Source organism: Triticum dicoccoides, chromosome 1B (assembly GCF_002162155.2).
Source record: "Triticum dicoccoides isolate Atlit2015 ecotype Zavitan chromosome 1B, WEW_v2.0, whole genome shotgun sequence".
Lineage (NCBI taxonomy): Eukaryota > Viridiplantae > Streptophyta > Magnoliopsida > Poales > Poaceae > Triticum > Triticum dicoccoides.
In genome coordinates, this window is record NC_041381.1 from 373,552,461 (window position 1) to 373,561,932 (window position 9,472).

A 9,472-nucleotide genomic window follows, 5' to 3' on the forward strand; every position below is an offset into this window, starting at 1 on the left:
GATAACTAAAATAGTGATCTAAACGCTCATATATTAGTTTACGGAGGTAGTACTTGTTAGGTAGTGTTGCCAATCAGCCATGAATGGCAACTTTATCGGGCTCACTAAAGGCGAACAAAAAGAAGTGAAAAACAAAACAACAACTTGAAACTCATCCATCCAAGCAAGCCAAAAGGTGAGAAAGCTTGGCCCGTGACCATCATCTAAACCAACTCCATCAGTCACTAAGCACAATCACACCCACACAAGCTGCCGCTACTAATCTATACTCATGTGGTCCCAGCGGCACATGTGCCATGCCAAAAAGATATTTATAGTTTTTTTCTCACTAATTTTAAAACACTGTACATTTTAAACCAAGAATATATAAAGCGAGGATGAAATATAAAATCAAATCCAAAGCCTTGCACTCCTTGTTGTCCTCCCCCTTGTTCCGGGCCTGAGAAAAATTTGAGACCCCAGAACGCAAGACGCGAAGACGACCCACCACCGGCCCCCGCCCCTAAATTACGGCCGCACGCCTCGCCGCCGGCGATCCCACCGACCGTCGGCTCCCCCGCGCCTCGTCCGCCCCTGCGGCGTGCTCGTGCCCACGAGGACGCCGCTCGCCGGTGCGGGCGAGGAGGGCGGCGATGGGGAACTCGCTCGGGTGCTCCGCGTCCGGCGAGCGGCTGGTGTCCGCGGCGCGGGACGAGGACGCCGTCGAGGCGCGCATGCTGCTCGAGCTCAGCCCGGCGCTCGCGCGCTACTCCACCTTCGGCGGCCTCAACTCGCCGCTCCACTTCGCCGCCGCCAAGGGCCACCTCGACGTCCGTGCCCCTCTCCCTTGTGATTCTATATACGCGCCCGCGTGCGTGGTTTCCCGTTCGATTTGATTCACGGACTGGTGGTTTTTTGGTTTTCAGATTGTGACGCTGCTGCTGGAGAAGGGCGCGGATGTGAACGCGCGGAACTACTGCGGTCAGGTAGATCTTTCTGTCCGAGTACCATTTCATGGATAGGATAGGTATCTCCCCCCAAAAATGGAAGATCTGTCATTTATACGTGCTGAAATTGGCAGCCACCGCGTCGTGTTTCTAGTGGAAGTAGTACTACCTGATCTTTGCAATATCGGGACAAACCAAAAACTGAATTCTTGTTGGGCTCTCGTGGTCTCCTGCCCTGTGCTCGCCCACGGGATAAACATGTGTTACATTTCGATCAATCTCTAGAATCCTTTATGCGAGTGGAATCATTTAACTGATTGTTTTTGTTTACTTGGATGGGCGGATAAAGACCGCATTGATGCATGCATGCCGACATGGACACTGGGAGGTGGTTCAGATGCTTCTGCTCTTCAGATGCAATGTATGGTATTTCTGATATGGTCTTTACAATGTGTACCATTTCTGCCCTGAGACAAGGAAGGTGCTGACTGCTGCTTCTGTTTGGGTTGCTTGGAAGGTTACCAGAGCGGATTACTTGAGCGGTCGAACGGCATTGCACTTTGCAGCACACGACGGACTTGTTCGATGTGTAAGGCTGTTACTTGCCGACTTCATCCCAAGAGGGCCCTTGGAGGATACTGCCTCTTCGGTGGCAGATGGCGGTGATTCTCAGACGAATAGCGGCAGCAGTCCTACTTCTTCACTGGGACTGAAATTTAATGAACCGTATGTATTTTGTCAAGTGTTGATCTAGTGTTGTCTATTGTGCTTGAAATAACTAGCAACCAACTGTACGCTGTCTTTGTGCAGTGCTCGTGTGAGGTACATCAACAAACCTGCTGATGGCGGTGTTACTGCTCTTCACATGGCAGCTTTGAATGGTCATTTCGATTGCATGCAATTGTTGATTGAGTTAGGTGCAAATGTCTCAGCTGTCACATTTCCCTATGGAACTACATCAAATTTGATAGGCGAGTGATGATTCTTATTTCAGATGATATGCAGTAGATAATGCTATCTTTTCTTACCTAAAATAAAACGAGTTCTCAAATTATATCTGTATATGGATCAGGAGCTGGCAGCACTCCTTTGCATTATGCAGCCGGTGGGGGCAGTCTGGAGTGTTGCCAGGTATGTTACTGTCATAAAGGAGCATCGTATTTTTGGACATGTACCATTTCACGCCTGTACTTGTCGCATATGTGTTGATACGTTCTAATGTTTGTAATGCCACCATCACAGGTACTTCTTTCAAAAGGTGCTAGCAGGTTGACACTCAACTGCAATGGGTAAGAATCTGTTGTCCAATTATTAATGCCAAGTTGTATTTCAAAATATTTATTGACCGTGCCATCACAGCCTCTAGCCTACCCCAACTTGCTTGGGACTAAAGGCTTTGTTGTTGTTGTTGTTGTTGTTGCGTGCCATCACAGATATTTTATTATATTAACTTGACCGGCTCTACTTGAACCTAACGTGTATCTTCCTGTTGAAATGTTACTAATACGCCTTGTTCTTTAGGTGGCTTCCCATGGATGTTGCTAGGATATTTGGACGCCGTTGCTTGGAGCCATTACTTTCTCCAAATTCACACACGATTATTCCAGCAATTCAGCCATCCAGTTATCTTGCCTTGCCACTGATGAGCATACTTAATATAGCCAGGTTAGTGCCCAACAACTCACCATACACCACTTAGGATTTTTTCAGTTTTATAAGTAAAATATAATGACAACTGTTACTTTTATGAACAACAATGAGTGCTGCTTATTTCTGAATCTATGCTTTTTGAGAAACACACAAGGGTGCAAGCAGTTTCATTCTGCATACCAGCTGATCTGGTTCTTATAATCAATTGGGCCAGTTTATATGTCTTGCGGAATTGCAATGGTTTCTGCAATTTTACTTGCAGAAAGGCATACCTGAACAAGGCAACTGCCAAAGTCTGTTCTTGAGTTGGAACGGACATAGAACAAATGTTTTTACTCATCTTCTTGTGTTTTGTCATCTTCAGTGAGTTCACTCTTTATGGTGTTGTTACCGTAGAGTGAGCTGAGTGTGCCTTTCTTGACTTATTTCACCTTTGATACAAGTGCTTGCTGTTCAGACACCATATAATGCTTTCAATTATCGACACTTCCATGTTCAATATTCAAAATGAGGAGTGCACTTGTCGGCTCTTTTGCTTATGGATTTCTTTTATATGCTTTGCAGAGAATTTGGGTTGCAACACACCGTATCCTCGGTGGATGAGAGTGACCTTTGTGCAGTTTGCCTGGAACGGTCTTGCTCTGTAGCTGCTGAAGGTGGGGGCTACATGACACACTTTGCATGAACATTATCCCATTCCTTAACTAAGGGCATAAGCATATTTTACAGACTGCCCAATGATCATTGGATAAAAACTATCATAACAATTTGTCAAGAGATGGACACAGTCCTGTCTAATCCAATCTACTAAGCTCCATCTATTTGTGAACATGTTACATTTGTTCATATTTACTCCCTCCGTTCCTAAATATTTGTCTTTTCAGAGATTCAAATGGACTACTACATACGGATGTATATAGACATATTTTAGAATGTAGATTCACTCATTTTGCTCCGTATGTAGTCACTTGTTGAAATCTCTAGAAAGACAAATATTTAGGAACGGAGGGAGTACAATCTAAGCTTGGATATGCACCAATGAGTCATCTTCGCTATCCTTGCATTTTTTTGTTAGAGAATAACACTATGCATCTTAAAAAAAAGGGGCAGCCCCAGTGCATGTAGCTCCCGCTTGTGCAGGGTCTGGGGAAGGGTCCGACCACTTTGGGTCTATTGTACGCAGCCTTTCCCTACATTTCTGCAAGAGGCTGTTTCCAGGACTTGAACCCGTGACCTCATGGTCACAAGGCAGCAGCTTTACACTATGCATCTTAGCACTTGAAAATTGAAATTTGTTATTGACTTAGTTAGAACACCTAAGACTATTTTCTTTTATCACAAACTGAAACACTTGACAAGTTGGGGCGATCATTCAGTGTCATAGTAATCTGAAAAGGAGGCTCATATTTCTGTATCCTTATGATGCCACCCTTTTGTGAATTCCCTTGTTTCAAACAATGCTAATAAACAGTGATAATGGCAGAAACATGAAACCGAATACGAAATAACCTGAACCTGCCTGTGTGGAGTAATCTTAAGGTTTATTAAGTCATGTTTTTTCAATAGGATTTCACTTGCTCATGTACACCACATTACAGTACACCACCAGATGAAAAATGCAATGGTGGTATCCTAACATTACATTCTGTTCTTTCAGGCTGTGGTCACGAGTTCTGCATCAAATGCGCTCTCTATCTTTGCTCAACCAGTAATGTCCGTGTGGAGTTCACAGGCCCAGCTGGGTCAATCCCATGCCCTCTCTGCAGGAATGGAATAATGTCATTCACTAAGCTACCGAGCACACCGACAGAAGGGCTCAAATCAAGCTCAGCACTCACATTCTGCAATCCATGCATTTTGAATACCCGTTCTGTGGACTCCCCAGCAACTGTCTGTAAATCTGAAATCAGGCGGAACCGTGTGGCAGCTCTCTCTTCCGAGTTGGTCTGTCCACTGACCTGCAGCCCATTTCCGTCGTCCGCCCTCCCAACCTGCAGGTGCAGTGATGACGATCCATGCGGCTCAACAGAAACGCTGGATGGCTCCGAGGTGCAATCTCCGCGGCCCTCGCACAGCGCAAGCACAGAGCTGGATAAGAGGGGAGAGCAGGACGTTGACCGGACCACCTGCTCAGGCATGTTCTGGAGTCGCAGAAGCTGTCAGAGGGAGCAGCAGTGCAATGCGGAAATCAATGCTTGATTCCTCTCCTTCCTGGTTGTGAATATATTTGGATTCATAGCAGCTAAATGCGGGAGATGATCAGCAGTTATTCTTTCCTCCCCGGCTGTCTTTCTTTTTCTCCCGTTTTACAGCCAAGATTTTGGTGTTTTGGTGATCCATCCTGCAGCTTTTGGCTGCCGTAGTTTTCACTGTATTGTAACATTCGGCTCATATCTACTGTGTTGTGTCATATGAGACTGTGAGTGAGTCTAGATCATAGCTTGAAAATCACTAGTCAGTTACTGTTCTGTAGCTGCATGTAAATTACACGGTTTGGATGGGGTTGCTTTTTGCTTCTTCTGATCCCGGTGATAAGATTCTATGTAACATGACATCAAATTGCCCCCTGATGATATATAGATTATGTCACAATCTCTTCAGTTTGTTTGTACAGTACAGTAGTGGTTAGCTGAGCTCACATGAAATGCATTTCCTCCGTTCACTGTTATAAAGATGTTTTACATATTTCAATATGAACTACTCCCTCCGTTCCTAAATACTTGTCTTTCTAGGCATTTCAACAAGTGACTACATACGGAGCAAAATGAGTGAATCTACACTCTAAAATATGTCTACGTACATCCGTATGTAGTAGTCATTTGAAATGTCTAGAAAGACAAGTATTTAGGAACGGAGGGAGTACATACATGCTGGAAGGAGTGAACAACCACACTAAAATGCGTCTATATACATCTGAATCAGAAAAACTTAGAACATCTTATAATTTTGGAACGGAGGGAAAAATCCTTTTTCTTCAGCATTGCTTCCTACAGTCCTCTACCTACTGAAGATCAGTCATCAGTCGTCTTTGGTTTCAGTACGCGCAGACACTGCCGGCGGCGGTCGAGCTGTTACCCGCCGGCCCTGGCAATAGGGTGCTGATGATCCTGTCTCCGAGCCCCGGCACCGCCGACAGGAAGTGCCCCACCCCGGCGAGCTCGTGGTAGCTGACCCAGCCGAGCCGGCGGCATATGTGCCGCTGCAGCTGCACCGGCACGACACCGTCCTCATCGCCCTGGAAGAGGTGCACCGGGAACGGCGGTGCCTCCCCGAGGTCCGTCGGCTCGAACTCCGTCCACCGCCCGAACATCACCGCCATGTCGCGGTAGAACGACTCCTGCACCCCCTGCTGCGTCGCCGCCTGTGCCCTCTGCACAAAGCAAAGCGCATGATCGTTGCATCAGGGTCGTATCGTGAGGCTTGGATCGAGATCGACAATGGGGGAGCTGAGGGAAGGGAGGACGAACCTTTTGGAACATTCCGGTGGAGAGGGCCATGAGGCGGTTCTTCTCGTCGAGGGCGTTGGGGAAGGAGCCGGAGCCGCTGACGACGGTGGAGGTGGGCAGCCATGGCTGGCTCATCCACCAGTGCAGCAGCCACGGCGCGTAGTAGGCCACGCGGAGCGACCACTGGTCGCCCAGCGGCTGCCGCCGGTACAGCTGCCGGGCCAGCCCCCTCGGCAGCCCCGACCACCGGTAGTTTATCACCGGCGCCATCATCGCCACTCCGGCCAGCCTGCATAACCAATTGCCAGTAGAACCAGTCAGTCGTTAGTGTCGCCGATCACTGAACCTTACGCGCGGGGTCTTCAGTTTCAGAGCAGAAACTTTGAGGAGGTTTAATTACCTGTGTGGGATGTACTTGACGGAGGCCCAGCCGGCGTGGCAGCCGAGGGAGGAGCAGATGAGGTGGAACTTGTCGCCGAGGTCGAGCGCATCGGCGAGGTCCTGGATGTCGAGCGCCGCGCTCTGGAGCGACCGGCGCGGGTCGGGGTCGCTCTCGCCGTAGCCGGCGCGGTCGAACGCCACCATGTACACGCCAAGCTCCTCCAGCAGCGCCTGCGAGGCGCGGGGCGAGTCCATGCGGCTGCCGGAGAAGCCGTGCGAGTAGACGACCTTGAACCGCGCGCCGTCCCGGCTCACGCCGGACTCCGCGTACGCCAAGAACCGCCCGTCGCGCATCCGCACCCTCGGCGCCGTCACCGGCGGCCCTCCCGGCGCCCCGCAAGGCGTCGGCGTCGGCGGGCGAACGGCGTTCGCGAACCACCCGGCCGCCAATGCCAGCACCATCAGCACCAGCAGACCCACCGGCGGGCTCCCGTTCCCTGCACACCATCGACGCACAACTAGTTAACGAACCGCACGTACACGGCAACGTATGCATGCATGCATTTGTCTGATAACCAAAACTGCTGCCTCATTGTTTCTCCTCAGTTTTCATATCGATGCATGCATTTACCTGTTGAAGCAGCAGCAGCCGCCATTGGAGGCGATGCAGGAGCTGGAGCTCTGGGATCCTTATCGAAATGGATGTGGGGATGTGTGGCGTTGTTGGGGCAGGAGGAGGACAGCTTAATGTGTTGGGTGGGTATTGGGCTAAGCTAGTGGCAGCTGAGTAGCGGTGACACTTTGCTGAAAGAAATGGCAGCACTTAGTGGAGGCCAGGGCACGGCCTACCAACGTAGTACTACTTTGTATACATGCATTATTATGCCTAGCAAAAAAACCTCTTCACCTGCCACCAATTTTCACTCCAGGGTCTTCCCAAGCACGCCTGACAGGTAGGAGTAATTTTCTCTTGAGCTTTTTCTTGGCACACAATAATGTTGGAGGAGAAACAGAGGAATCCAAAAAGTAGAGTTTCAATCATGCTCCGAAAGGTTGCGCGCGTCCAAGAAATTTTTAGGTTTGGGCTATAACCATTTTGTATTAATGATAATCAAAACACTCAGGTCCTGAACCATATATATAACCTGTGGATGCAAGTGGACCATGCATGAAACTGGCGATGATTTATGCTTGGAATTTTGTACGCACATCTTACATAGGCGTGACATGGGAGATGATGTCTTACAAATGGTTTACACGCACTGTTGCTTTCTACTACTTCACCAAAACTCTATTCTGGTCTCTCCTGCCTCAGTTTTCAGGAGAACGTAGTCCGTCAAATTTGCGGTTGGAGTTGGTGAAGAAGTGTGAATGGAGAAAACGAACCAACACAATCTCCTCTTCCCTCTGGCAGCTCATGTCAAAGTACCTACCTTTCTGGAATCTTCTCACCAACCCCAACAATGGCGACCTGTTGAGCATGGCCAATGAGGGGATGACGATGGCCTTCTGGGTCGCTAGTGTTCTTGGTAGGTAAAGACCTGTTTCAGAAGTTCGGTGTGTTCACAATAATTTTGTCAATGCACATTGTGTGGTGGTCAAGGTGCACCACTCCTCCGCCTGGTTGCTTTACTAGAATCTTTCTTTAGACTTGGTTAGCAGCTACTAGCTCCATATCCTTCCTAGGTTATTTCCACGGAGAAACATGTGCTAAAATCAAGCTTACAAGTGGAAGAAAATCTCAGAATAGTATATTGTTGAAGTGAATGGTATGTTTGCAACGATGTTATTTTTTTCCCAAATTCAATTAAAATTTTCCCAAAAATAAATGCAAAGGATTTGCCCCATTTTATTAATTTATTTGTTGATATGTTTTAAGATAGCTTACCGCTCATGCCGAATGGTGCCTTATTTCATTAATTAAGAGAGGGTTTCACACAGAGGCCAAAGAAGGCAAGGACACGGATTATCTGAGCTTGAGCTCATATGAGTTTGGGTGAACAATAAATCCAAAAAATGAGGAAAATTCATAAAAAAGAGACCTGATTTTTTTAGCAAACATCAACAAATGTTTTAATTGCTTGCAAAATTTCATCATGGAATGACATTTGTGGAAGACGTGGCAAAAAGACAAAATTGATGCTCCAAAAATATTATTTCAAAAGCATTTTGGAGTGTTGATTTTTTTTTGTCATGCTTTCACGAATGTCATTCGATGATGAAATGTTGCAAGAACTCAAAACATTTGTCAAAGTTTACAAAAAGAAAATCAGTTTTTTGTTTTGTTTTTTTACTGTTCATACCGAGCTCGAGCTGAGAAGGACACTTTCGCAACAACCGGCCCTATAGCAGTTGTTCGCACACGAACACGTCACAGTGTACCCTCGACGGAAAGCACAAAAGTGTCCACCTCGGTATCCAACGCATTAACCTGACCCAACAAGACAGTTTTTTGTCTACTTTTCCCCCCTCTGTTTTCATGACTGATTCACACTTTGAAAATATTTTTAATAAACTGGATGCATGCATGATGCATCAGGATGATGCATAGGCCGGGGCAACCCACATTAGAAGAAAAATGAAGTTTCTTTATTTACGTAGGTATGACATATATGATGATTTTTCACAAAAGCACCCACTGTTGTTTTTTCTATGGAGGAATGGTACCACCAAGAATCTACTCTTTCTCCTGCCTCCTTTTTTCAGGAGTACGTCATCCACTAGATTTGTAGTTGGAGATGGCGAAGAAGTGTGAATGGAGAAACAAATAAATTAACAATTAATCTTCTCTTCTCTTTGGCATCTTATGTCAAAGTACCTTTCTGAAATCTTCTCACCAACCCCAAATGGTGACCTGTCGAGTGTTAAGAGAGCATATAAGCTAATGGCCAGTGTGAGGATGACGATGTGACCTTCCGGGCCTGTAGTGATCTTGGTAGGTAAAGACATATCCTAAGTTTCTCTTATTCGCCATAATTTGTCAATGCACATTGTGCTGTGGTCAAGGTGCAAGGTGCAGTACTCCTTGACCCGTTTGATCCAAGTATTTTGAAGTTTTAACAATTGCTC

General features: G+C 47.0%; 2 protein-coding genes across 2 annotated transcripts; one reads left to right on the forward strand and one right to left on the reverse strand.

Annotated features, from left to right (window-relative positions):
• The first annotated feature begins 421 nt into the window (after nt 1-421).
• LOC119336154 (probable E3 ubiquitin-protein ligase XBOS33) lies at nt 422-5,176 on the forward strand. Its single transcript, XM_037608172.1, has 10 exons — nt 422-809; nt 906-965; nt 1,276-1,347; nt 1,444-1,652; nt 1,737-1,897; nt 1,999-2,057; nt 2,169-2,215; nt 2,448-2,591; nt 3,141-3,232; nt 4,234-5,176. The coding sequence occupies exons 1-10, from the start codon at nt 633-635 to the stop codon at nt 4,773-4,775; spliced, it is 1,563 nt and encodes a 520-aa protein (XP_037464069.1). The 5' UTR covers nt 422-632; the 3' UTR covers nt 4,776-5,176.
• A 63-nt stretch (nt 5,177-5,239) lies between these two features.
• LOC119336164 lies at nt 5,240-7,255 on the reverse strand. Its single transcript, XM_037608181.1, has 4 exons — nt 7,035-7,255; nt 6,423-6,900; nt 6,044-6,311; nt 5,240-5,946 (listed from the first exon to the last, which is right to left on the reverse strand). The coding sequence occupies exons 1-4, from the start codon at nt 7,057-7,059 to the stop codon at nt 5,611-5,613; spliced, it is 1,107 nt and encodes a 368-aa protein (XP_037464078.1). The 5' UTR covers nt 7,060-7,255; the 3' UTR covers nt 5,240-5,610.
• Between the last annotated feature and the right edge of the window lie 2,217 nt (nt 7,256-9,472).

What these genes read in the sequence shown, in the direction of transcription:
- LOC119336154 (XM_037608172.1), top strand. Translation starts at nt 633, where the DNA reads ATGGGGAACTCGCTCGGGTGCTCCGCGTCCGGCGAGCGGCTGGTGTCC. An exon ending in CGCGGAACTACTGCGGTCAG is followed by an intron (nt 966 to 1,275) that starts GTAGATCTTTCT and finishes GGGCGGATAAAG; the next exon opens with ACCGCATTGATGCATGCATG. An exon ending in TTGACACTCAACTGCAATGG is followed by an intron (nt 2,216 to 2,447) that starts GTAAGAATCTGT and finishes CTTGTTCTTTAG; the next exon opens with GTGGCTTCCCATGGATGTTG.
- LOC119336164 (XM_037608181.1), bottom strand. Translation starts at nt 7,059, where the DNA reads ATGGCGGCTGCTGCTGCTTCAACAG. An exon ending in GGCTGCTGCTGCTTCAACAG is followed by an intron (nt 6,901 to 7,034) that starts GTAAATGCATGC and finishes GATGGTGTGCAG; the next exon opens with GGAACGGGAGCCCGCCGGTG. An exon ending in CCACCGGAATGTTCCAAAAG is followed by an intron (nt 5,947 to 6,043) that starts GTTCGTCCTCCC and finishes TGCTTTGTGCAG; the next exon opens with AGGGCACAGGCGGCGACGCA.